The sequence below is a fragment of the Phyllobates terribilis genome, unplaced genomic scaffold (assembly GCF_046119375.1).
Source record: "Phyllobates terribilis strain yellow unplaced genomic scaffold, ASM4611937v1 Scaffold_80__1_contigs__length_6766528, whole genome shotgun sequence".
In the NCBI taxonomy this organism is placed as follows: domain Eukaryota; kingdom Metazoa; phylum Chordata; class Amphibia; order Anura; family Dendrobatidae; genus Phyllobates; species Phyllobates terribilis.
This window is the reverse complement of record NW_027362840.1, coordinates 5,291,013-5,318,561: the sequence shown is the minus strand read 5'-3', so window position 1 is coordinate 5,318,561 and position 27,549 is coordinate 5,291,013. Positions and strand designations below refer to the sequence as shown.

General features: G+C 41.3%; 1 protein-coding gene across 5 annotated transcripts in view; it reads right to left on the bottom strand.

The window, feature by feature from the left end:
• Positions 1 to 2,949: 2,949 nt before the first annotated feature.
• Positions 2,950 to 27,549, bottom strand: part of LOC141197243 (uncharacterized) — a 98,526-nt gene continuing 73,926 nt past the window's right edge. For all 5 annotated transcript variants that reach the window (XM_073662640.1, XM_073662642.1, XM_073662641.1 and 2 more), the window contains one exon: positions 2,950 to 4,436. In XM_073662640.1, coding sequence (XP_073518741.1) covers positions 3,241 to 4,436 — 1,196 coding nt within the window. In that variant the 3' untranslated portion in view covers positions 2,950 to 3,240. The remainder of the gene's footprint in view (positions 4,437 to 27,549) is intronic.

Genomic DNA, 27,549 nt, shown 5'->3' with positions numbered 1-27,549 from the left:
TCAAGGCTTGTCACCATGGTGGCATGGCCTTTCCAAACATTGAGATTTTTCTGGGGCTTCAGTATATCAAAACAGTAGTTATGTTGTTGAATAAAGAGAATAAGGGAGCGTATATGGCAAGTTATTCAGCTAGTTGGACGTTGTGTGGCTTATGTTAGAGAAAGAGGAATGCTAGAGAGGCTGTTGCTTTCAAGCGTCCGGTCTGGTAAGAGGTGATTGAAAAGTTTGTGAGGAAGCATGATTTACTGAGTGTACGGATAAATGATTTTAGAATAGCTAAGTATGTGATGAAAATAATTTGTAAGAATGATGTGGAGAGCAATAGTGTGGGGTTGAGAGGGAATGAAGTTTTGGTTGCATGGAAGAGTTTGGGAATGCATGGGATGTCTAATAGACAAAGGGATATTGTATGGATGTCCTTGCACAATATTTTGCCTGTGAGACAGGTTCAGCAGAGAAGAGGTCTGACCAGAATGGATGTGTGCCTGAGAGAAGGATGTGGTGGATGTGAAACTATGTGGCATATTATGTGGGACTGTGATTATGCATATAATGTGTGAAAGAGTGTAGGTGGTTTGTGTAAAGAGTTAGCGGGTGTGAGTTTTATTGATTGGTGTGTTGCAATGTTTGGAATTGGTGCGTGTAGTTGTGTGAAAAACAGAGTATTATGGTTAATTATGGCATGTGTGATGCAGAGTATGTGGGATGTGAGGAATTTAAGACTTTTCAAAGAGAAGCATCTATCTGTGAATAAGTGTGTCAGTCTGATCCTTTCTAGGTTTTCAAAGGTGGTGGTGGTTCAGAGGGCATTTGGAAGATTAAAAAATGGCAGCACCTGATGAAACATCAGTGACTTTTATTGATAGTTAGCAAAAAGTTTTTTTTTTCCTAGAAAATTTAGGATGTCTTTTCTGTGTATACCTTTGGTTTGTTATAGTAGAATAAATATGAACTATGATGATGAGAGTTTGAAACAACAAAGTCTTAGTTGATGAGCTTATATTGAGTTGTTTATAACTAATCAGAATTTTTTTAAAAACCAGTGTCTGCAAATTGAGTTTCTGGTCTTGGCTTTAATCCTAAGTCATGTGACAAGGTTTGTTAAAGGGTCAATATTGACTTTTAGGATTGCTACTTCCAATAGGTGGCACTAGAGTTCAAGTTCTCTTCCTCTCTGAAGAGACAATTTGCATATTTCCCACAGGAGTATTGCAACTTGAAAAGTCTCCTCACCAGATGTGCTTAGCATGTCGCTCTCCGCAAGGAAAAACGTTACTTCAATGAAAACACGCTCCTCCAAACTGTATTTGTACATTGTTAAATAAAGAAGAAATTTGGCAGGAGTGAAATGCAAGCACCACACACAAACTACCGACGTGCAGAACAGCGTGCAGCAAGTCTATCTCATAGTGGAGACAACCGGCAGAGTGACAAGTCAGCCGGACCATTCCGTTGTTGCTGAGGTTCATTGCACTCTCACTTCTCATGAAACAAAGTATGTACAGTTCAAATTTCCTTACGGTCAACTGTCCCTTTTAGACATTACAGCAATTTTTCAGGAAAAGTAGCGAATGAATCACCCTGTATATTACAAAGTTGCTTATTTCCATGTGCACTATAGATTTAAGAAATAAAAATTCAAATGTTTACTGCTTAGCTACAAAACTGCTTTACTGTCTTTGAACTAATGTGTATTATGGAGGAAATCTCAACATTTTTCTGAAATAATGTGTAAAAGTAGGGTGAAAAATAATTTTTCTAACTAGTTTTTATTTGATTTCATAAGTATGGATATGAAAAAAATAGAAAATGGAATAATGTATTATTAGCTTTTGAGGTACATGTCCAGCAGGCTTTTTTTGCTTCCATGTAGCATTGTACATTATTTTACTTTGGACACTAGATAAAGATCAATTAAATTTGTAATAAAGCTCTATGGAGATACAGGAAGTGCTGCTGTTTCTATATTTTAAGGTAGCCCAGAGAAGGTAATGATATCATCAGGAGAAATATTGTCATGCAAGAAGTAAATTTCTGCTTCAATGCCATTAGATGTTGACCGATGTGGTGAAAGATCTATAAGAATTATCAGATATGACAAGAGGCAAGTGAAATAACTGGAGGATAAAGTCCATTTTGAAATACCAGCTGATTAGTGAAATACGAAGTGTTCATGAATCTTCATGTATCAGAGATTCAGACTGTAAATATGTTAACATAAGTAGTGGATAGAGATGTGCGGATCAGGCAAAATTTTAATTTTCCTGTTTGTTTTTTCCTGGGAAATTCAATTAGCTGAGAAGTTTTTCTCCGCTAATTTAATGTCCCTTATTATTTTCTTGGGTTTCTCCACACCCCTGAGTATAAGTGTAATATGTAAAAATTGTTATACTCACCCTCTGTTCACCTCTCCCGTCCCCGCCATCTGATCCTTGCTGGATCTTCTGTGCCGCCTGTGCTCATATTGGAATATTCGGTCCTTTCGCTCTGTGCTGGAATTCTGTGTGACAGCACGGGGGAGGGTTCTGTGCAGGCGTGCGGGAGGTCGATGGTGTCATGATGCCATCACATGCGCTGTGACACATCTATGCAGAAACCTCCTGGGCTCTATGGATCCGGAAGTAAGGAATTGTACAAGATGACCGAAGATTACGACATGAGCAGTGGTGGACCAGAAGGATCGGACAGGTGGCAGTGAGTAGCGGAGGGGCTGAAGAGGTGAGCGATGAGGTGAGTATAACGATTTTCTTTATTTTTTTTAATCTTCTGTATTTCAATAATTTTTTTCAAATTTAAGAACGAAAAAAAAAAGAATCATTTATATAGGGAAAAGGAAAGTGGGAAGGGTGAAAAGGGAAGGGAAAACGAGGGAAAACAAAATATATATTAGAAGGGAAAAACTGGGAATCAATCAGGAGATGGGGAAATAGGAAATTTGGAGAACTCAGATTAAAAGTCGTAAATGGGATATTTTTTTAATCTTTTGATGACACATTATGGTTCAGAAAAAAAAACTGATGAGTCCACTCAGGAGCAAATTACAAAATTCTGCATTTTGGCAAAAGCGGATTTTTGTAAAATTCAATTGCACTCAATTTTATTCTCTCATCTCTAGTAGTGGACATCTTTTTGTTGAATGGAAACAACTTTGAAGAAAGAGACAGCATGATACAAAAATAACAAATCTAATGCAAAACTGCAAATGAGTTAAAAACATAAGCCTTAGTCTGAAAACTAAAATCATGATAAAACATTTTCTTTAATTGGGATATAAAAATATTTTTTCCCACTGTGAGCTCTCAGGTGTAAAGCCAGATACGATTTCCTGGTGAAACATTTCCCACACTCCACACATGAAAAAGGCTTCTGTCCTGTGTGAGTTCTTTGATGGTTAACAAGATCGGACTTGTGCCTAAAAGATTTCTCACATTCTGGGCATGAAAATGGTCTCTCCCCTGTGTGAATTCGCCCATGCTCAATAAGGTGCCATTTCCTGGTGAAACATTTCCCACACTCTGAACATGAAAAGGATTTCTTCACAATGTGAGCTTTCTGATGTTTGGCGAGATAGGCCTTCTGGTTAAAACATTTTCCACATTCTAGACATGAAAATGGTGCCTCACCTGTATGAGTTATCATATGTACGATTAGATGTTTTTTTCTAGTAAAACACTTCCCACACTCAGAACATGAAAAAGGCTTCTTTCCTGAGTGAGTTCTTATATGTTCCACTAGAGTTGCTTTCATGGTAAAACTTTTCCCACAGTCTGAACAAGAAAATGGCTTCACCCCTGTGTGAGTTCTCTGATGTTTATAAAGATGTGACTTCTGGGTAAAACATTTCTCACATTCTGAACATGAAAATGGCTTCTCTCCTGTGTGTATTCTCAGATGTTTAACAAGACTTGATTTTTGAATAAAACGCTTATCACATTCGGAACATGAAAATGGCTTCTCCCCAGTATGAGATCTTTGATGTACTAGAAGATCTGATTTCTGGCAAAAACATTTTTCACATTCTGGACAGGAAAATGGTTTTTCTTCTTTGTGTCTCCTTTGATGTTTAAAAAGTTGTGATTTCTGGTGAAAACATTTCCCACATTCCGGACATGAAAATGGATTCTCGTTTCTATGACTTATTTCATGTTTAATAAGATTAGTTTTCCTTTTAAAATGTTTCCCACATTCACAGCATGGAAATATTTTACTTCCTTTAACCTTCGTACTTTTTTCTGCAGTCTGTGATCGACCAGATGAAGGTTCCTTGTGATTAATACGAACAGCATATAGATGTTTGCTATGAAGGACTGGTGAAATATTAGTGGCAAGAAGTGTTGTTGAATCTTCTCCACAGTATTCTTCTGTAGCACTGTTAGGTTTTACTTCATAATCTGGAGATGAATGGATATGGTCTTCCGAGTTTATGGTATAGTCATCTGATGGACATAAGAAAACAATTATGCTGTCTGTTCAGCTCGTAATATTTTAAAACGCGCTGCTTCGACATCAGACTGCATGTTCAAAATTATTCACTTTAAAAGCGTTGTCTCAAGTTCTTAATTGCTTAATATTGCAAAGTGCTTGTAAAAACAAGAAACTTTGCAATTTACTTCTCATTAAAGGAATATCCGGGACTTTGTGAAAAACATAAAATGTGCCTAAGCACCAATAGGCAGGTACAGTTGTGCTCAAAAGTTAACATACCAATTTTTGTTTTCTTAGCCTTGTTTCAGAGAATATGAATGATAACAAAAAACTTTTTCTCCACTCATGGCTATTGGTTGGGTGAAGCCATTTATTGTTAAAATACTGTGTTTTCTCTTTTTAAATCTTAATGACTACCGAAAACATGCAAATGACCCTGATCAAAGGTTCACATACCCTAGTGATTTGTGGCATGGTAACATGCACAGAATTTGACACACATGGGTTTCAATGGCTACAAAAGGTAACATCCTCACCTGTGACCTGTTTGCTTGTAATCAGTGTGTGTGCATAAAAACTGAGTGAGTTTCTGGGATCCAGACAGACTCTTGCATCCTTCAAACCAGGCACTGACGTTTGTGGATTGTGAGTCATGGGGAAAGCAAAAGAATTGTCAACTGATCTATGGGAAAAGGTAGTTGAACTGTATAACACAGGAAAGGGATACAAAAAGATATCAAAGGAATTGATAATGCCAGTCAGCAGTGTTCAAACTGTGATTAACAAATGGAAAATAAGGGGCTCTGTAAAAACCAAACCATGGTCATGTAGACCAAAAAAAATTTCGGCCACAACTGCCAGGAAAATTGTTCGGGATGCAAAGAAAAACTCTCAAATAACATCAGCTGAAATTCAGGACTCTCTGAAAACTAGCGGTGTGACTGTTTCAAGATGCTCAATAAGGAGGATCTTGAAGATAAATAGGCTGAATGATCAAGTTGAAAGCCATTACTGCACAAATGCCACAAAGTATCTTGCCTACAATACGCCAAACAGCACAGAGACAAGCCTCAAAACTTCTGGAACAAGGTAATTTGGAGTGATGAGACCAAAATTGAACTTTTTGGCCACAATCATAAACATTACATTTGGAGAGAGGTCAACAAAGCCTATCATGAAAGGAACACAATTCCTACTGTAAAGCACGGAGGTGGATCGCTGATGTTTTGAGGATGTGTGAGCTGCAAAGGCACACGAAACTAGGTAAAAGTTGAAGGAAAGATGAATGCAGCACATTATTAGCAAATACTGGAGGCAAATTTGCACTCCTCAGCTGCGAATGGGACGAACTTGGAGAACATGACAACGATCTAAAACACAAGGCCAAGTCGACCCATCATTGGCTACAGCCAGGGCTGTGGAGTCGGTAAGCCAAACCTCCGACTCCTCAATTTCCATGCCACCGACTCTGACTCCTTGATTCCTTCATACATGGCTCATGTTTATGTGATAAATTTACTGTAGCACAGATTAATTTCAGCTAAAAGTCTAGATCCTTAGATCAGGAATAGGATAGACATTTATAGGACATTTCATAACTTTCCCAAATTCTTATGAAAAAAATATTCCCCACAAACTGCATTGAACTACTGTATCCAATTTATTATATATTTTAGGAGTCGGAATCGGTCCATTTTATACAAACTCTGACTCCACAGCCCTGGCTACAGCAAAACAAAGTGAAGGTTCTGGAGTGGCCATCTCAGTCTCCTGCCCTCAATATCATTGAGCCACTCTGGGGAGATCTCAGGCACGCAGTTCATGCTACACAGCCCAAGAATTTACAGGAACTGAAGGCTTTTTGCCAAGAAGAATGGGTAGCTTTACCATCTGAGAAAATAAAGAACCTCATCCACAAATACCACAAAAGACTTCAAGCTGTCATTGATGTTAGAGGGGGAAATACACAGTATTAAGAACTGGGGTATATGAACTTTTGATCAGGGTCATTTGGATGTTTTTGGTAGTCATTAAGATTTAAAAAGAGAATACATAGTGGTTTGACAATAAATGGCTTCACCCAACCAATAACCATGAGTGGAGAAAGTTTTTTTGTTATCATATTCTCTGAAACAAGGCCAAAAAAGCAAAAATTCTGTCAGGGTATGTAAACTTTTGAGCACAACTTTAGTTGCTACCTACCTGCCTGTTGTGCCCGACGCCATTCTTCGTCAGCACAGAGCAATTACAGACCGCTCCTGCCGGCGATTCAGCTGCAACTGATTATTTCCCGCTCCTCTCTGTTGAAGGGGCAAAGAACAGCACCAGGCACAACAGGCAAGTAAGTAGCAACTACCTGCCAGTTAGTGCAAGTCCTGGATATCCACTTTAAATACCCAATCCGGTCTCAAGAACGGAGGGATGTTTAAAGGGGTATTCCCAGCTCCAAGATCCTATCCCAATAAGTAGTAGGTGTAATAATAATAATTTCAGCAAATACCTCCAATTAGAAATGTAGTATAGTATTTTTGATTCGCTATCTCTCTTTCCTCATGTGCAGGCATTGCAGGACCTTAGGTATTCATGGTTATGTCCACTGATAAAGTAAAAGTTAGCTGCTAGTGGTCGTAACCGTGGATACCAAAGGTCCTGTATTGCCTGCACATGAGGTAAGTGGCATAGCGAATCAAAAATACTATACTACATTTCTAATTGGAGGCATTTGCTAACATTATTATTATTACACCTACTACATATTGGGATATGATCTTGGAGGTAGAAATACCCCTTTAAGTCTATTATGCTCAGCTCATTTCAATAAAGAAATAATCCTGGACATCATCAAGAGATTATATTATGGAGAAAACTACAGATAAACATATTTCCTATATGGAAATAGATTGATGAATCTCCAAACTTCAATGAACCCTTTCGCACCTTTGTGACCAGGCCAATTTTTTCAATTCTGATCAGTGTACCTTTATGAGGTAATAGTTTTGAATCCAAGTGATTCTGAGGTTGTTTTTCTGTGACAAATTTTACTTCCCATTAGTGGTAAATTTAGTACAATTTTTTTAGGGTTTGTGAAAATATCGGAAATTTGCCAAAAGATTTGAAAATTTTCAGAATTTTAGTTTTTATGCCCTTTAACCAGAGTTAAGTTACACAAAATAGTTAATAAATAACATTTTTCACATGTCTACTTTACATAAGCATAATTTTTTAAACACATTTTTTGAAAGAAAGTTAGAAGGGTTAAATTTCACATTTTTCCAACAAAATTTACAAAATCATTTTTTAGGGACCACATCACATTTCAATTTACTGTGAGCAGCCTATGTAACATAAAATACCCAAACGTGAAACCTTTTTAAAAACTGCACCATTCAAACTGCTCAAAATCACATCTAAGAACTTTTTTTTAACTCTTCAGATGCGTCACAGGAATTAAAGCAAGGTGAAAGGAACAAATTAAAATTGTACTTTTTCCCATAAAAATGTTACTTTAGCCCCAAACTTTGCATTTTCACAAGGGTAACAGGAGAAATGCACCGAAAAATTTATTGTGCAATTTCTCCTGAGTATGCCGATATCTTTGTGCTCGGCAGGGCTCGGAAATGAAGGAGCACCATTTGACTTTTGGAACGCAAAATTGGTTGGAATAGATACCAGACACCATGTCACATTTGGAGAGCCTCTGATGTCGGGGATTTCCACTGTTTAGACACAAGTGACCCCATTTTGGAAACTAGACCCTTCAAGGAATTTTTCTAGATGTGTGGTGAGCCCCTTGAACTCCCATGTGCTTCACAGAATTTTTTAATGTGGAGTTGTGAAAATAAAAAAAAAAATAACCTTTTTTCCCACAAAAATTTAGTTTAGCCCCAAATTGTTTATTTTCACAAGGTTAACAGGATAAAATGGAACAGAAAATTTGTTGTGCAATTTCTACTACGCCAATACCCCATATGTGGTGGAAAACTACTGTTTGGGCACACGACAGGGCTCGGAAGGGAAGGAGCGCCATTTGACTTTTGGAATGTAAAATTGGCTGGAACAGAGCCCTTGATGCTCCTAAATAGTGGAAGTTCATATAGAGGTGTCGTAAGCACCTTGAACCCATAGGTGCTTTACAGAATTTTATAACATTGAGCCATTAAAATAAAAAAATCACATTTTTGCTACAAAAATGTTGCCTTAGCTAAAAATATTTTATTTTCGCAAGGGTAAACAGGAGAAAATGGACCATATAATGTATTTTGCAATTTCTCCTGAGTACGGCGATACCCCATATGTGGTAGAAAACTACTGTTTGAGGGCACGGCTCGGAAGGGATACCATTTTGGCTTTAATAGATTGTGGATGTCATGTCACATTTGAAGAGCCCCTGACATGCCAAAACAGCAGAATTTCCCCACAAGACACCTCATTTTGGAAACTACACCCCTCGAGGACTAGGGGAATAGTGAATATTTTTAACACTCAAATGAATTACAGAATTGTATAACATTGGGCTGGGTAAATTAAATATTACCATTTTTTCCACTAAAATGTTGCTTTGGCCGAAAGTTTGTAATTTTCAAAAGGGATAATAGGAGAAAATGAACAGTACATTGGGTTACACAAATTCTCCTGAGTGCGCCAATACCCCATAAGTAGTCGAAAACTACATTTGAGGCACAGTGCAAACTTCAAAAGGGAAGGGAGTGCCATTTTACAGTGCCGATTGTGCTGGAATGGTTTGATGGTGCAATGTCATATTGGCAGAGCCAGTGAGGTCCCAGAACACCCTTCATAAGTGACCCCATTTTACAAACTACACCTCTCAATTAATTCATCTAGGGGTGCAGTGATCATATCAACACCACAGGTGTATCAAAGAATTTTATACCATTGGGTGGTAAAGAAAAAATAATTACATTTTTACCACAAAAAAAAAATTCACAAGGGAAAATGGGTAAAAATGGCACCAAAATTTGTCACACAATTTCCGCTTGAACATGGCAATATCCCATTTGTGGCTTTACAGTACTGCTTAGCCACACGGCGAGACTTTGGAGCGCTATTTCACTGTTGTTGAACAAATTTTCATAGAATAGTTTGCGGACTCCATATACAGAACCCCCCTTCAAGTGATCCCATTTTGGAAATTGCACCCTTCTGGAAATTTATCTACAGGGGTAGTGATGATTTTGACTCCATAGGTGCTTTCCAGAAACAAGCAGCAACGGATGATGCTTAGCGAAAACTGCAAATCTGCTATTGTAGCACCCGTACGTTGTAGTACCCAGTACATTGTAGAGCCCGTACATTGTGCCCAGCTCATGCTTCTGGAGACATGCACCCATAAATTAGGTGGCCTCTCATCGCTACAGAAATGCCAAACAAGTGGATGCTAAATGTGGTTTAGGTACACTGTGGGGCTAAGTGAGAGGGGCACTTGGATTTGGAAATGTAGAAGGGCGAGGAGCCAAAGCCTTTTCCAGAGCCTTTGTGCTACCAGTAACGTGTAAGCCACCTATATTTCAGTTACCTACCAGACGGCGTACCTGAGTGGGGACTTCTTTTTTTTGTTGTTGATTGAGTGGAAGCTTTTACTGGGAACATTTTACAAAACAGTTTGGATCACATTTATCCTGCGCTCTACACTGAGCATTTACATTGGTGTTTCTATCTAAATCTCCGAAAGACGCGATTCAGATGAAACCCCTGAGGAATCCATTCCCTATAATGAGGCAGTAGAGTTACTCTGGACTCCGACATAAAGACAGAAAAAACGTAAAGGCAGCACTCACCAAATTTTCTTAAAATATGTCCTTTATTATTATATGTGGGATATGTCAGCATTCAGCATGAGACAGGAACCCCAAAGGGTGTGTGCTGGGGAGGGGAGAAGGAAAGGACTACGGCTGTTTCGCAGCCTTCCGGCGCTTCAACAGGTCCAAGGTAAGTTGATCATCTGATAACTTCCTTTTAAAAAAAATTCTAAAACACATATGTGAATAATAAAAAAATGACATGATTAAAAACAACTCCAAAGAATTTGCAGTTTTAGCAGAGCAAGGCATGACAGCGAATTCATAACAATTTACAAAAAAATTGACATATCCAACTTCTCACTGAGTCCTACTGGACCCTGGGCTTCCAAATTTAATATCCATCTTGCCTCGTGTTGTAATAACAGTCTACCACGATCACCTCCTCCTGCCAGTAATCTTACCTGATCCAATCCAGCGAATCGCAACACATTAGCATAAGCATTATGGAAGGGGTGTGGCCTAGCATGCCATGAAGTAGGAAGCAGCACGGAGAACTTCTGCTGAGATTTATTGCTTTTATCCTTACCTCTGCTCTGAAACACTTATCTAACACACCAAGACGACAGGGAGAGTTCCTGGAGGCTAAGGATCAACCATCTGAGTGTCCTGGCAGGCAGAATGACCTGAATAAGGCAGAAAGATCTTGGGGCCATGGTAAGCACTCAGAATCAAGATGGCGCCGATACCAAGGCAGAGGCTGCACAAGCTAATGCAGCCCTTGCAAAGAAGTAGCTGCTAAATTGGAGCAGTTTGCTTGCTTGGAGAGTGAGGCTGCTAATATGCTGCAGGCTGCCAGCATGCTAAGTAACCATGAACTTTCAGAGGAGGAGGGGGAGGAACAACTGCCTCCAGCACAGCCTGCAGTGTCTGACAAGCAGGGAGAAAACACTATGCAGCAAGCTGAGGGGAATGGAGAATCACCAGAACCCACTATTAAAGATGTATTTGCGGTGGTATCCTTTTGCAAAGCTGCATTAAGTACCCTGACTCAGCAAATGGGTGGCATTAAAGAGGACATTTCTAATATCAAAGCAGATCTTAAAACAGGAAGGACAAGTGCAGTGGAAGAGAGAGTGGGCACAAATGAGGATGATATTGTCAATGTTAAGAGTATCCAGGAGAGGTCAGTCCAGCGTATTTCTGAACGGATTGCTAAAACCGACGACCTTAAAAATCGCTAGAGAAGGAATAATTTGAGAATAATAGGGATTCCCAAAAAAAAAAAAGAAGTGAATGCTCCTATGGAATTCACTGAAAACTGGCTTAACCCCTTTAAAGCCCATGACGTACTAATACGCGTCAGGGCCCTGGGCTTTAAGAGCCTGACCCGTATTAGTACGTCATCGTGATCTCGCGCGCACACAGGCTGTGCGGGCGCGATCGCCGCCGGGTGTCAACTGATTGTCACAGCCGACACCCGGTACTATGTGCAGGGAGCGGTCCCGCACCGCTCCCGGCACATTAACCCCCGCAATGCTGCGATCGAAGTCGATCGCAGCATTGCGGTGGCTAAGAGGAGGTGATCGGTATACTCACCTCCTCTTCCGGCCTCCAGCGCTGTCTGCCACGGCTTCCCGTCGTCATGACAACATCCGGGTCACCAGACAGCAGTAAGATTGTTTGGACATGCGCAGTGCATGACAAAACAATCTTATCACTGTGCAGCGCTAAATGCCTGCATGGCACAGGGATGGTGCTCCATCCCTATGCTATGCAGGCGATCAGAATAAAAAAAGTGAAAGTCCCATAGTGGGACAAAGTAAAAAAGTAAAAAAAACTCCCATAAATAAAAAAAAATTGTAAAAATATAAAAAAAAAAAAAAAACCTACTAAAAATAAAAATATAAAGGTACCCATCAATTAAAATTATGAAAAAAAACAAACAATAAAAGTACACATATTTGGTATCGCCGCGTCCGTAATTACCTGACCTAGAAAACTGTTCCACTAGTTAACCCCTTCAGTGAATACGGTAAAAAAAAAAAAAAAAAAAAAGAAGCAAAAAACAATGCTTTATCATCATACCGCCAAACAAAAAATGGAATAACACGCGATCAAAAAGACGAATATAAATAAAAATGATATTGCTGAAAACGTCACCTCGTCCCGCAAAAAACAAGCCGCCATACAGCTCCATCATCCGAAAAATCAAAAAGTTATAGCTCTCAGAATAAAGCGATGCAAAAAAATAAATTTTTCTATAAAATAGCTTTTATTGTGTAAAAGCGCCAAAACATAAAAAACGATATAAATGTGGTACCACTGTAAACGTACTCACCCAAAGAATAAAGCTACCTTATCAATTTTACCACACGCGGAGTAGAATGAAAAAATGTAAAAAAAAAAACACAATTTCTGAATTGTTGGTTTTTGTTTATTCTGCCTCCCAAAAGCTGGAGTAGAAAGCGATCAAAAAATGTCACATGCCTGAAAATGGCACCAATAAAAAAGTCAACTCATCCCGCAAAAAACAAGCCGTCACATGACTCTGTAGGCCAAAATATGGCGATGCAAAAACTAGATTTTACAAAATGTGTCTTTTAGTGTGTGACAGCTGTCAATCATAATAACCCGATATGACTCTGGTATCGCTGTAATCGCACCGACCCAAAGAATAAAGTAATCTCATCACTTATACCGCACGAGGAACGGCGTAAAAAATAAACGCTAGAGCTGGGGTTGTGCTAATGTTAGGGTTGGGGTTGTTTTTTTTTTCAAAAGTAAAAAAAAAAAAAAAAAAAAAAGATGACGATATGGCAACTAGTGTTGAACGCAAGTGCTCGCTACTTGAGTTTGCATCGGGTGTTCTGGTATGCATTGAGTATCGTGGGTATTTGAGTGACCTGCTCGAGTCTCCGCCCCATACGCTTCACGGCCAAAAAACCTCGCGGGGATTGCCTGCCATGCACGAGCGATCCCCGCATGTTTTTTTTGGGGTGTCTAATAACCGTGAAACATGCGGGCGGGGACTCGAGCATTTCACTTGAGCACCCGTGATACATGGTGCATACCTGAGTACCCGACGCAAACTGAAGTAGCGAGCACTTGCGCTCAAGAGTAATGACAACTTATTCAATATGATGACCTAATGTTATCAAATTCTGTGTCGTACCTCTTGGTTCAAAATGTTCGCTATACCCCTTAATAAAATCCTTGAGGGGTATAGTTTCCAAAATGGGGTCACTTGTGGGGGAGCTCCACTGTTTAGGCACATCAGGGGCTCTCCAAACGCGACATGGTGTCTGCTAACAAATTGAATGGAAAATCGGCTCAAATTGTTAGCAGACACCATGTTGCGTTTGGAGAGCCCCTGTGTGTCTAAACATTGGAGCTCCCCCACAAGTGACCCCATTTTGGAAACTAGACCACCCAAGGCACCTATCAAGATGCATAGTGAACACTTGGAACCCCCAGGTGCTTCACCAATTGATTCGTAAAAATGAAAAAGTGTTTTTTTTTACACTTTTTCATTTTTACGAATCAATTTGTGAAGCACTTGGGGATTCCAAGTGCTCACTATGCATCTAGATAGGTGCCTTGGGGGGTCTAGTTTCCAAAATGGGGTCACTTATGGGGGGTTTCCACTGTTTAGGCACATCAGGGGCTCTCCAAACGCAACATGGCGTCCGCTAATTATTCAAGCAAATTTTACAATCAAAAAGTCAAATGGCGCTCCTTCCCTTCCGAGTCCTGCCGTGCGCCCAAACAGTGGTTTTTCCCCACATATGGGGTATCTGCGTGCTCAGGGGAAATTGCACAACAAATTTTGGGGTCCATTTTTTCTTGTTACCCCTGCGAAAATAAAAAAAAATTGGGTGTAAAGTAACATTTTTGTGAAAAAAATTAAATGTTCATTTTTTTCTTCCACATTCCAAAAATTCCTGTGAAGCACCAGAAGGGTTAAGTTCTTGAATGTGGTTTTGAGCACCTTGAGGGGTGCAGTTTTTAGAATGGTGTCAATTTTGGGTATTTTCTGTCATAAAGACCTCTCAAAGTGACTTCAAATGTGATGTGGTCCCTAAAAAAATGGATTTGTAAATTTTGTTGGAAAAATGAGAAATTGCTGGTCAACTTTTAACCCGTATAGCTCCCTAACAAAAAAAAAAATTGGTTCCAAAATTGTGCTGATGTAAAGTAGACATGTGGGAAATGTTATTTATTAACTATTTTGTGTGACATACAGTACAGACCAAAAGTTTGGACACACCTTCTCATTTCAAGATTTTTCTGTATTTTCATGACTATGAAAAGTGTACATTCACACTGAAGGCATCAAAACTATGAATTAACACATGTTGAATTCTATGCTTAACAAAAAAGGTGTGAAACAACTGAAAATATGCTTATATTCTAGGTTCTTCAAAGTAGCCACCTTTTGCTTTGATGACTGCTTTGCACACTCTTGGCATTCTCTTGATGAGCTTCAAGAGGTAGTCACCAGAAATAGTCTTCCAACAATCTTGAAGGAGTTCCCAGAGATGCTTAGCACTTGTTGGCCCTTTTGCCTTCACTCTGCAGTCCAGCTCACCCCAAACCATCTCGATTGAGTTCAGGTCTGGTGACTGTGGAGGCCAGGTCATCTGGCGTAGCACCCCATCACTCTACTTCTTGGTCGAATAGCCCTTACACAGCCTGGAAGTGTGTTTGGGGTCATTGTCCTGTTGAAAAATAAATGATGGTCCAACTAAACGCAAACCGGATGGAATAGCATGCCGCTGAAAGATGCTGTGGTAGCCATACTGGTTCAGTATGCCTTCAATTTGGAATAAATCCCCCACAGTGTCACCAGCTAAGCACCCCCACACCATCACACCTCCTCCTCCATGCTTCATGGTGGGAACCAGGCATGTAGAGTCCATCCGTTCACCTTTTCTGCGCCGCACAAAGACATGGTGGTTGGAACCAAAGATCTCAAATTTGGACTCATCAGACCAAAGCACAGATTTCCACTGGTCTAATGTCCATTCCTTGTGTTCTTTAGCCCAAACAAGTCTCTTCTGCTTGTTGCCTGTCCTTCGTAGTGGTTTCCTAGCAGCTATTTTACCATGAAGGCCTGCTGCACAAAGTCTCCTCTTAACAGTTGTTGTAGAGATGTGTCTGCTACTAGAACTCTGTGTGGCATTGACCTGGTCTCTAATCTGAGTTGCTGTTAACCTGCGATTTCTGAGGCTGGTGACTTGGATAAACTTATCCTCAGAAGCAGAGGTGACTCTTGGTCTTCCTTTCCTGGGGCGGTCCTCATGTGAGCCAGTTTCTTTGTAGCGCTTGATGGTTTTTGCAACTGCACTTGGGGACACTTTCAAAGTTTTCCCAAATTTTCGGACTGACTAACCTTCATTTCTTGAAGTAATGATGGTCACTCGTTTTTCTTTACTTAGAATTTGTATTATGGCAAGAAAAAAGCAGCTAACAGTCTATTCAGTAGGACTATCAGCTGTGTATCCACCTGACTTCTGCACAACACAACTGATGGTCCCAACCCCATTTATAAGTCAAGAAATCCCACTTATTAAACCTGACAGGGCACACCTGTGAAGTGAAAACCATTTCCGGTGACTACCTCTTGAAGCTCATCAAGAGAATGCCAAGAGTGTGCAAAGCAGTCATCAAAGCAAAAGGTGCCTACTTTGAAGAACCTAGAATATAAGACATATTTTCGGTTGCTTCACACTTTTTTGTTAAGTATATAATTCCACATGTGTTAATTCATAGTTTTGATGCCATCAGTGTGAATGTGCAATTTTCAAAGTCATGAAAATACAGAAAAATCTTTAAATGAGAAGGTGTGTCCAAACTTTTGGTCTGTACTGTATCTCTCTGATTTAAGGGCATAAAAATTAAAATTTTGAAAATTGCAAAATTTTCAAAATTTTTGCCAAATTTCCATTTTTTTTCACAAATAAACGCAAGTGATATCGAAGAAATTTTACCACAATCATGAAGTACAATATGTCACGAAATAACAATCTCAGAATCAGGGGGATCCGTTGAAGCGTTCCAGAGTAATTACCTCATAAAGTGACAGTGGTCAGAATTGTAAAAATTGGCCTGGTCATTAATGTGCAAACCACCCTCGGGGGTAAAGGGGTTAAAAACAAATTCAGCATAGAAGTCCCGTCTGCACTCTTAGCAGTGGAGAGAGCCCACTGCATCCCTTCCAGACCCCTGCCACCTGGTTACCCTCCTAGACCAATTCTGGTAAAAAATCTGTACTATAAGGATCGAGACACTATACTGAGGAGGCCAGGGATTTGATTGATCTGTCGATTCATGGAAATAAGATCTCCATCTTTCAAGATTATTCCACTGAGGTGCAAAAACAAAGGATGAAATTCTTGGAGGCTAAAAGATGCCTAAGGAACTTAGGACAGTCATATTCCATAATGTATCTGGCTCGTCTGCGATTGGTTGCTCTGAAAGAAACCCATTTTTTTCCAGGTCCAGAAGAGGCCATGAAGTGGCTAGATCAACATGAAAGACAAATACGTCATAATGTCACCTGAAGCTGCTGAGTAGTTAAGAGAAGGGTGGAAGAAGATGTAGCAATTCTGTGGGTTAATGCTTATGATTTTATATAGTAGATTAGTAGGATATTCCTGATGGGGTAGTTAGCAGACTTGAAGTTATTATAATGTTTTTTCTTTTCCGTCCCTTCTACTTGATTTAGGTTGGTGTGGTACTATATAATGAAACATATGTGGAGATATAGATTTAATGTCAGGAAGTTTACCTGAGTTCTAATGGTGTTAATGTTTGCTGTCCTGGTAATTGCACTAGGAGTATTTTCCCATACTCAATGGGCTAGAGAGGAAAACAATACTCCGCTGTTTGGGGGGGAGGGAAGGTTATTTGTTATGTAAGGTGGATGGGGAGCATTCACAGGAGGAGTCCTTGAGGTACTGGCATGTAAAAAAAGGTACAATGTAATGGCTTTCACAACAAGATCCTAAGTACAATATATGATCCTAACACTAATGTCTGGAATAATTGAGATTATTAGCTGGAACATCAGGGGTCTTTCAGATGGGACAAAACAAGCAGCGATCCTTCAATATATTCAATCACAAAATCCTCCCATAGTATGTTTGCAAGAAAGACACCTCACAAAAGGGAAGCTTTATACTATGAAGAAGAGATGGATGCAGGCGAGTTACCACTCCATCTTCTCATCATACTCCAGGGGAGTCTCTATAATGATTCACGCTTCTTTACCGTTTAATCTAATTAAAGTAGATATAGATGCAGAAGGACGATATGTATATTTAACTGGTAAGATATCTGATATAGTGATCTCCTTATTCTGGTAAGGTTGTGCAAATAATATTAGCTTTATTTGCGTCTAGTCAGGGAACTCCGCTCTTGATTATTGGAGAGGTTAACAAAATTATGGACTCCCATTGGGATAAAGGGAAACATGACCCCCATTAGAAAAAAGTTAATAGAACACCTTTTGGCTCCTTCATTAAAGATGTTGCACTAGTAGATTTATGGAGAAAAAGATTTCCTGATACCTATCAATACTCGTGTTATTCAACTACACATAATTCCTTGTCACGCATAGATTTGGCGCTGGGGAATATGGCTATGGATCGCCTGGTGTGAGATGTTCAATACTTGCCTAGAGTTATCTCGGATCAGAGTCCTCTACGGGTTTCACTCAAATTGGGCATAAACTCCCCTAGGCTCTGGAAATTAAACTAGTTCTGGCTACAGATCATAAATGTAGAAAAAGTGGCCGTAGACCTCAAAGAGTTTTTCTAAATTAATAATGGAACAGCATCTACTCCAATAGTCTGGGAGTATATGAAGGCCTTCCGGAGAGGGATATTTATTACAGAAATAACTAAGAACAAAATGAAAACTTAAAAAAAAAAGGTCAGGCAATATTTCAGGAACTCAGGCAGGCTGAAATTAATGTGATAGATGATCCTACACCTGATGATCAAAGAAAGTTTAAAGCAGCCCAGTCCCTGGCTACATGGATGGTATTGCAAAAGCTGAGAGGAAAAGAGCCTTTCAGTGAATCACCTTTTTTGAAGAAGGTGAAAGAGTAGGGCATTTACTATCTCTTGTTACTGCAGCGCAAAGGGATCCGTCCAATATCTACAATATATTATATAAAAAAGGTTGTTGGGCAGAGTCTATGGGGGAGATTATGGAGGTTCTGCTTTCATTTTACGAGACATTACACTCTTTAAAGGTTAGACCCCCGGAAGGAGAAATTTCGAATTTCTTAGAAATGGCCAGGTTGCCTACATTGTCTGAAGATGAGTTGAGGGCTCGGATGGTCCCCTGTCACCGGAGGAACTAGAAAGGGTTCTAACTTCTATGCCAGGTGGTAAAGCTCTAGGCGTAGATGGCCTCCCTGCGAAGGTGTATAAATGGTTTAACAAGATATTACTCCCAAATTTGCTACAGCTATACAACCACTCCCTTGCAGTGAGATTGTTACCACCTTCCATGAGAGGCAATTATTACTATTATCCCTAAAAAAGGGAAAGATCCTCAGCTCCCCGAGTCATATAGACCTACTTCTCTATTGACGGTGGATATCAAAATATTGGCTAAAATATTAGCTAATAGGCTGTCAGGAATTATATCTAAAGTGATACATCAAGACCAAACTGGCTTTATGGCCAACAAATCCACAGCAATTAATTTGCGCCGCCTCTTTTTGAATATGCAGCTCCCAGCAGATAACATTGGGCATACAGCGGTGCTGTCGTTGGATGCAGCACAAGCATTCGATAGAGTGGAACTACCTCTGAAAACACTAAATTACTTACCGGTAATATGATTTTCCTGAGCCCATGACAGCACCTACAATGAGAGAGGGGATCCACCCTTCCAGGACAGAAAACCTACAGAATAAAAGGGCGGTGCCTCTCCACCACCTCAGTTGTTTACAGACCAAGAGAGAACACTACTTAATATTTATATATCCCATGATTTTTCCTTCTACACACCACGTGAATCAAACACCATAAAGGAAATGAAGTGATCAACTTCTACCAGTGATGGGAGAGAATATGAGGGTGCTGTCATGGGCTCAGGAAAATCACATTACCAGTAAGCAATTTAGTGTTTTCCCATCACCCATGACAGCACCTACAACGAGAGATTTACAGAGAAAAAACTTTAAAGTTAGGGTGGGACCACAGCCTGTAGAACAGTTTTACTAAAGGAAAGGACAGCAGAAGATCCCAGATCAAGCCTATAGTGTCTATAGAAGGTGCAAGGTGAAGACTGAATCGCAACCTTACATAATGCTTGATGGGGACATAAGCTTTCTTATTGTTCTGCCATGGATTCCCTTGATTAGCACAGAAAGTAGGGTGCACAATTTCCTGACTTCTATGGAAATTGGAAGCTATCTTCGGAAGATAGGGTAGCCCCGGAATCGGCCCATCTTCTAGGATCTGTATAAACAAAGGATTAACCGACAAAGCTTGAATATCACTAACTTACCATGCTGAAGTCAGGGCCACTGGGATAATATTCTTTGGTTTGAAGACCCAGAATCCATAGATTCAAGCGAAGGCTTGTTAGAGACGTAAGCACTGGATTCAGATCCCAGGGTGCCATCTTTGGACTGAAAATAGGCCTAGATCTAAAACTCACTTTCACATTCCTTGCTTATTCAATGCAGGTTGGACACTGTTCCAGTAGCCTACAGCTAAAAAGGTCCACTTGCAAATCTCTTCCTTTTTATATGAGGTGCTGTTAAAGATAAAAGGTGAGACTTCGCCGTCTGAATTGACTAGACCTAAGTGTCATTAGGGATCTTGGCAGAGTTCCTCCATAATGGTTTACGTAAGATAAAGCTACTCTGTTGTATGACAAGACCATTAGATGGTGACCATGTATAGATGAATGGAGCTTCATTATATACTGCCTAAAGCTTATTTAGGTTGGATGAACCGGGTCTTCAGAGGCAGCCAACGGGTGTGTACCTGTGACCATGCTACTACTGGAATGTAGGAGATTAGAGTTATTAACAGCAATATCGCCTTGTTCAGAGTTGTGGCCAGACTGTTTATTAACTTTGACATATAGCAGGACTCCTTATTCTACCTTAGGAGACCACAACTCTTACTCACTGCCCAGTGAGTTCTGCAGCGCTCGATGGATCTGCCAATAATCCTGAAATAGTTGAGGTAAACTATTGTCAATGCCTCTTCCTTCGATATGAGAGTTGTCCTAACTACTATAAGTCTCCATAAAGCCTTAAGGTTCATTAACATCTGAATGGAAGGACACAAACTGAAAGCCTAAATCCTCATTTTATGCCAAGAACTATTCTCAGGAAATTTGATGTTTCATGTGAATTGGAACCTGATTAAGGAGTTATACAAACACCTATACTACTATATAGCAATCTGGAATGGTAGATTTACTAGCAGGTTTTATAGAGTCCATTTCCAATGATCTAACTCTCAGGAATCTGTACAGCCCATTCTGGTTGTAGAAAACCTAGGTAGGCCTGGGTTAAATAATAGCTTAACAGGTCTTGATTAGGGCACCTGGAGACCTAAGCACCAGAGCAGGCTAGGCGTTCACCTTAGTCAGACAGCTGGAAAGCAGAGCAGACTGTATGTGTCTTGGAGCTAATCAGAGACACAGGCCAGACTCCACAAGTATCAGTAGTTGCCCTGGATAAATATTGTTTTGTTTGATCAAGCTGGGTTAGCTTGGCTGTATATGAGTAGACAGGGTCTGTCCTATTTAGTCAGAGCTTGGACAAGACCAGAAATATTAATGTTTATGACTTCTGTGCAACCTGTAAAAAGCAATAAAACTGCGCTTGATTCAACCAAACCCACAATGGCTGTATGAGCACTACATGATGCTTCCTACCTTTAAGAGTGAAACCCTACAAGGTTTATTATTAACCTGCAAAACTAAGGAAGCGCTCTTGGTTTTGTCAGACATAAACTTAGTTGTGCAACCAGTACCTTTACAAAGAGGAACTATGAGGCACAAGGGCGCTACAAGGCACAGGTACCCTATAAAGCACTATAAGGCACAGGGGCACCCTGAAGCACCGGGAGAACCTATAAGGCCCCATGAGGTACTAAAAGGCACTGTGAAGCACTATGAGGCACTATGAGGTACTAACAGGCGCTATACGGCACTATGATATGTTATGCTATGAAGCACTATGAAGAGCCATAAGGCGCTATGAGGCACTATGCCATGAGGCACTATAAAGCACTATGAGACACTATATGGCACTATGATGTGCTTTGAGACACTATGATGCGTTATGAGGCACTATGTGCTATGAGACACTGTGAAGCGCTATGAGGCACTGTGAGGTGCTATGAGGCACTATTATATGCTATGACGCGCTGTGCTATGAGGCACTGTGATGTGCTTTGAGGCACCGTGAAGTGCTATGAGGCACCGTGAAGTGCTATGAGGCACTGAAGTGCTATGAGGCACTATAATGTGCTATGAGACACTGTGAGGTGCTATGAGGCACTATTAAGTGACATGAAGGGCTATGCCATAAGGCACTATGCTATGATGTGCCAGGAGGCACTATGCTCTGAGGTACTAAGATGTGCTATGAAGCGCTATGCTATGTCGCACTATGATGTGCCATTAGCCACTATGCTATGATGTGCCATGAGGTGAGACACTATGATGTGCTATAAAGTGCTATGCTATGAGGCACTATGCTATGATGTGCTATGCTATGATGCACTATGATGTGCCATGAGGCGCTGTGAGGCACTATGATGTGCTATAAAGCGCTATGCGGCACTATGCTATGATGTGCCATGAGGCACTATGATGTGCTATGAAGAGCTATGCTATGAGGCACTAAGATGTGCCAGAGGCGCTGTGAGGCACTATGATGTGCTCTTTGTGAAGCGCAAAGAGGCTTTATAAGGCACTGTGAGGCACTGCGCTCAGATTTTTATTTAATAGAGTAATCCATCTGAATGAAGGATAAACCTTTCCTTTGGGTGGTAAAGCTCAACTGTCAGACTAGCCCCACCCGAAGGAGCCAACTGATGAGACGCAGCTGGCCAGCAGACCTTCACAGAGACCATGTGCTGTATGAACACTATGTGCTGTTCTATGGATGGAGTAAACAGACTAGAGGACAACAGTAAAAACCTCTGAGTGTTCGTTTAACATTTACTGAGCAGATTGAGGCTCATTTTTGTGGTAAATTCTGAAGCCCAATCATGAGGCTCTGTGCGGCCCAGACATGTGGCTAACTTTAGCTTAGAGGTCTAAGGTCCAGCTTCCGTCCTGAAGCCAAATTTAAAAGCACGAGGCCCTTGCCCCAGATGGGGTCTTACAGAGCACACACACACCCATTTTTGAGTATTGCGCTAACATCCTTCAGCCTTTCCTAGTAACCATAACAAGGAAAGGGCCCCATAAACAAGGTAAACATTCACGAAGATCACTCACCACCAGCTGTACGGATTTGGAGGCTGGACCAAGTCACAGGCCTGTTCCTCTCCATCCCGCCATGCCTGAGCAATACTGGGGTGGTCAATCCCAGTCGGGGCGCCTCCAATAGTGCGCCGATCAAAGATGGAGCTGCTGCCCCCAGGCAGGGGCGCAGCTCAACAGGTGCTCCCATTGATGTGCAGAGCTGGAGCTGCTGACCCCAGACAGGGGCCCAGTTCCACAGCTGCTCTCTCACTGACGAGCAGAGCAGGATCTGCCGACCCCAGACAGGGGCGCAGTTCCACAGCAGCTTCTCCACTGATGCACGGAGCTGCCAACCCCAGACAGGGGCGCAGTTCAACAGCTGTTCTCTCACTGACGTGCAGAGCTGGAGCTGCCGACCCCAGACAGGGGCGCAGTTCCACAGCAGCTTTTCCACTGATGCACGGAGCTGGAGCTTCCGACCCCAGGCAGAGGCGCCGCCCAGTCATATCCGTATCTTCAACAGGTAAGCCTGTCTTAGGTTCTTCCATCAAGGACCCTCTGGTACGCACGTCATCAGGGCCACAGGCTGGTACAAAACAGTAGCCGGAAACATGTTAGAAGACATGGGTCTCCGCTACTTCTTTTTTTACCGGCGTGCGTCTTAGGGTGAGATTTCCAGGATAGCGTCCTGCTCAACCGGGATGAGCGGCTGCCAGGCCACCATAAGGTAATGGTGCGGCTGCTGCTCGTGCCCGTCCGACGGAACAGGCCCCCTTGGACCCACCATGGCGCTTGGAAACCGACCGGCCCAGGTCTGGGAATAATCTTCTCTTCTTTCTTGTGCCGCCATTTTAACAAGGTTCCCCCTCAAGGACAGGAAACCAACTGAGGTGGTGGAGAGGCGCCACCCTTTTATTCTGTAGGTTTCCTGTCCTGAAAGGGCGGATCCCCTCTCTCGTTGTAGGTGCTGTCATGGGGGGATAGGAAAAATGGGGTTCAGACCCATGTTTATATCCTGGGTACTGTTGCTATACTCCTCCACTACAGCTCAAATCAAACCAAATGGTGAGCTGTCTCAAAGCTTTAGATTATATAGAGGCACAAGACAGGGGTGCCTTTAGCGGCAGTAGTGAGGAATTCTTCTGAAGTTAGAGGATTTCAATATGGATTTCAATATGGGAACATAGCAGAAGGTCGTCCAAGTACAATGCAATCTTCTTTCTATTTCTGGGAGACCATAGTAGATCCCTGAATAGTGTAATGGATATATTTAAACAGTTTGGGCAGTTGTCAGGTCTGACTATTAACTGGGTTAAATCTATACTATTCCCCTTAGATGGCCTGGTAGACCGTTCAGACATTCAGTATACCCAGATAGAGGTGGTTTTCCAGTTCAAGTACTTGGGGTTGGTAATATTGTCCCCTCTTAGAGATTATGAAAAACAATCTACTGTCTCTTCTAGACAACATTAAGCGCAAAATAACGGCATGGTGTAAACTCCAACTCTCTGTGGTCGGCAGGTTAAATCTTACTAAGATGGTATTAATGCCTCAGATTTTTTATATTCTACATAATGCTCCCATTTGGCTCCCACTATATACAGTCCATAAGATAAACACACTTTTTCAGAGATTTGATCTTGCGTGAAGGGCAATCCAGAATTAGACTAAAAACTTTGCAGAGACCAAAAGATGATGGTGGCCTGGCACTGCCCAATGCATGGTTATATTTCCTGGTGGCTCAATTCCAGCATATGAAGGGATAGAAAGAAAATGACACGGGCATACAAAACGCAGACTTCCATACAGTCAGTTCTTGAGACTCCATAAAATTAATAATTCGAACAAAAAATTCACGGAACAAGCACAAGATTTGTCAGATAGATTTAATAGAGGATACCCAATCCGTGATGTTAATGAAGCCCGTTTGAGGGCATATGAAAAAATTCAAAAAGAATTATTGGAAGGACGGGTTGAATCACATAATGATAAAGAGCAAAAATTTATATTTAATTTTAAGTTTAATTCTATTTCCAACATAATTAATAGGGCCATTAGATATAGCTGAAAGAGCCTCCCTGAAACCTATGATTACATACAGGCGGTACCGCAACTTAGGGAATGTTTTAGTCTGTAATAGGTTCATGGAAAATACAACAACTTGGCTAGAAAATAATTCCCTGAAGGGGAATTTTAAATGTGGACATTGTTCATTTTGTAAATTCCACAAGACAGGGAATAGGTGCCATCACGCACATAGTAAAAGACTATTTCCTGTAGAACGAATTAGGTTGTATATTTAATATCATGTCTTTGCCAATATTTTTATATTGGCAAAACTACTAGGTCATTGTTTGTCAGATTCAGGGAGCACTATAAATCAATTCAGTCAGGAAAGGGTAAAAAGAATTCCATAATGCTGATCCTAATGTGTTGCGATTCGCTGGATTGGAACAGGTATGATTACTGGCAGGAGGAGGTGATCGTGGTAGACTGTAATTACAACACGAGGCTAGATGGATATTAAATTTGGAAGCCCAGGGTCCGGTAGGACTCAATGAGAAGTTGGATATGTCAATTTTTTTTTAAATTGTTACAAATTAATTGTCATGCCTTGCTCTGCTAAAACTGCAAAACGTTTGGAGTTGTTTTTAATCATGATGTCATGTTTTAATTATTCACATGTGATTAGAATTTTTTTAAAAGGAAGTGATCAGATGATCAACTTACCTTGGACCTGTTGAAGCGCCGGAAGTCAGCAAAATGGCTGTAGTCCTTTGCTCCTCCCCTCCTCCGCACACCCCTTGGGGTTCCTGTCTCATGCTGAACGCTGACATGTCCCCCATACAACAATAAAGGACATATTTTAAGAAGATTTGGTGAGTGCTGCCTTTATGCCGTATAACTTCTGGGCTTTTCCACCGTCGGAGAAATCTTTGAGCACATGGTAAGAGACAAGCACAAGTAATTAATTGATACAGATGGTGTGGTGCCGGAATTATTATTATCATCATTTATTATTATAGCGAATGCTTCTCTTTCACTGAACTGTTACTCTGGACTCGGTCTGGCCTCGGTTCAGCGATGTCCTTCTTTTCAGAGGTGAACAAAATTGTGGCTGACAGCAATTTTATGCATGCATAAAGGGGTTTTCCCACAAACAAAAGTTAATTTTAATCAATAGATCTTGGAATGATAATAACTTCCACAATTGGATGTGTTTAAATAAAATGTCCCTGTGCTGAGATAATCTTATAAATGTGCCCCCTGCTGTGTACTGTGTAATGGCTGTGTCTCACTGGGTACTGAACACAGTCCGGTCATATCATAACTCCTGGCAGGGGAGAAAGCTAAAGAATATACAAACATTTCAGCAGGGGATTGCAGCTGATTCTTTCTTTGAAGTAAAACATGGTTTAAAAACAGGGGGTCCTGTGGGAACTCTTCCCCACCCGGTTTTTTCACTCTAGTCCTGCATGCAGCCGGATAAGAATGCGCAGTTATATTTTCAAACTGCCAGTGTGCCTAACATTGCATATCGATCTTGACTGTAGTCTGAGCTTTTCCCCTGGTGTCTGTCTTTGTTGGTATATTTTTCAGTATTGCTTTTTTTACATACTCAAACCACAATTCTTTATCCTGTGTGTACTGCATTTAGCAATCTGCTTGTATACTGGCAAACTTTGCAGGGTTAGCACTCTTCTCTCATTTGTCCGGTTTTTAAAACGATTTTACTATATGTATGTTCTCTTTTGTACTTGCCGTATTTTTCAGACTTTAAGACGCCCCAGACCATAAGATGGGGTTCTATCTTACAGTCCGAATAGATCTCTTACCTGGGGGGCGGTGGACCGGGGGTCACAGGAGGCAGGGTCCCCAAGGAAGCCGGCAGAAGTGGAGCATTGCAGAGGGCCCTGGCTAAAAGGTGGTGGTGCCCCAGCAGCAGGGGGTTTCAGTGATGGTGGAGCGGCATAGCAGGAAGCAGGGTCCCTCCCTCAGGAACTCGGCGGCAGGAACGGTGAGACGCTGTGGGCCTGGTGTCAGGAGTGATGCAGAGCGCAGTGCACTGCTTTTCCGGTGGCCATAGTCCAGAAGCTGTAGTGTACAGGAAAATGGCCACACGAGCGGACGCATGCACAGACTGGCATCTCGGCGGCCATTTCCCTGATACCCACAGCTTCAGGAAGATGGCCGCCAGAGGCACTGCATGCATAGTTGAGATCTCAGCTGGGCCGAAATCTCAGTCTGCACAAATCCCAGTCTGCACTTGCGGCTGCCGGGAAAGCTCTGCCTGACTGCCGATTCTGGGCCCACAGCATCGCACAGTTTCTGCAGCCGCCGGTTTCCAGACAGAGGGACCCTGCTTCCTTGCGATCCACCACCGCTGCAACTCCCAATTTTCCTCCCAAATGTGTGGGAAAAAAGGGGCATCTTATGGTCTGAAAAATACGGTAATAAAATTATTTTCTTGCTGTTTATATCATATACTCTTTTTTCTGCTGGGTCACAGCGTCCACGCATGATGCTGTGGACCCATTATCATGTTATGGGTTTTTTCTTTTATAACCGACAGTGAAATGTTTTACTGCACAAAAAGAATCAGCTGTGATACCATATTGTAATGTCTGTATACTCTTTTGCTTCCTCCCCTGCCCAGGAGCTGTGGTATGATCAGACCATGTTCCTGTGCGGTGAGACACAGCCATTACACAGTACACAGCAGAGGCACATTTATAAGATTATCTCAGCACACATCTTCTGACGGAGGTTCCGTATGAATCACATATTTCAGAGATTTACATGGAAACCCCGGTGTAAGTGTTCAGCACAAAGCACAGGATAAATGTGAGCCGAGCCTTACTGCGCTCTTTGGGAGGCAGCATGAACAAATCAACAGTAGGTGAAG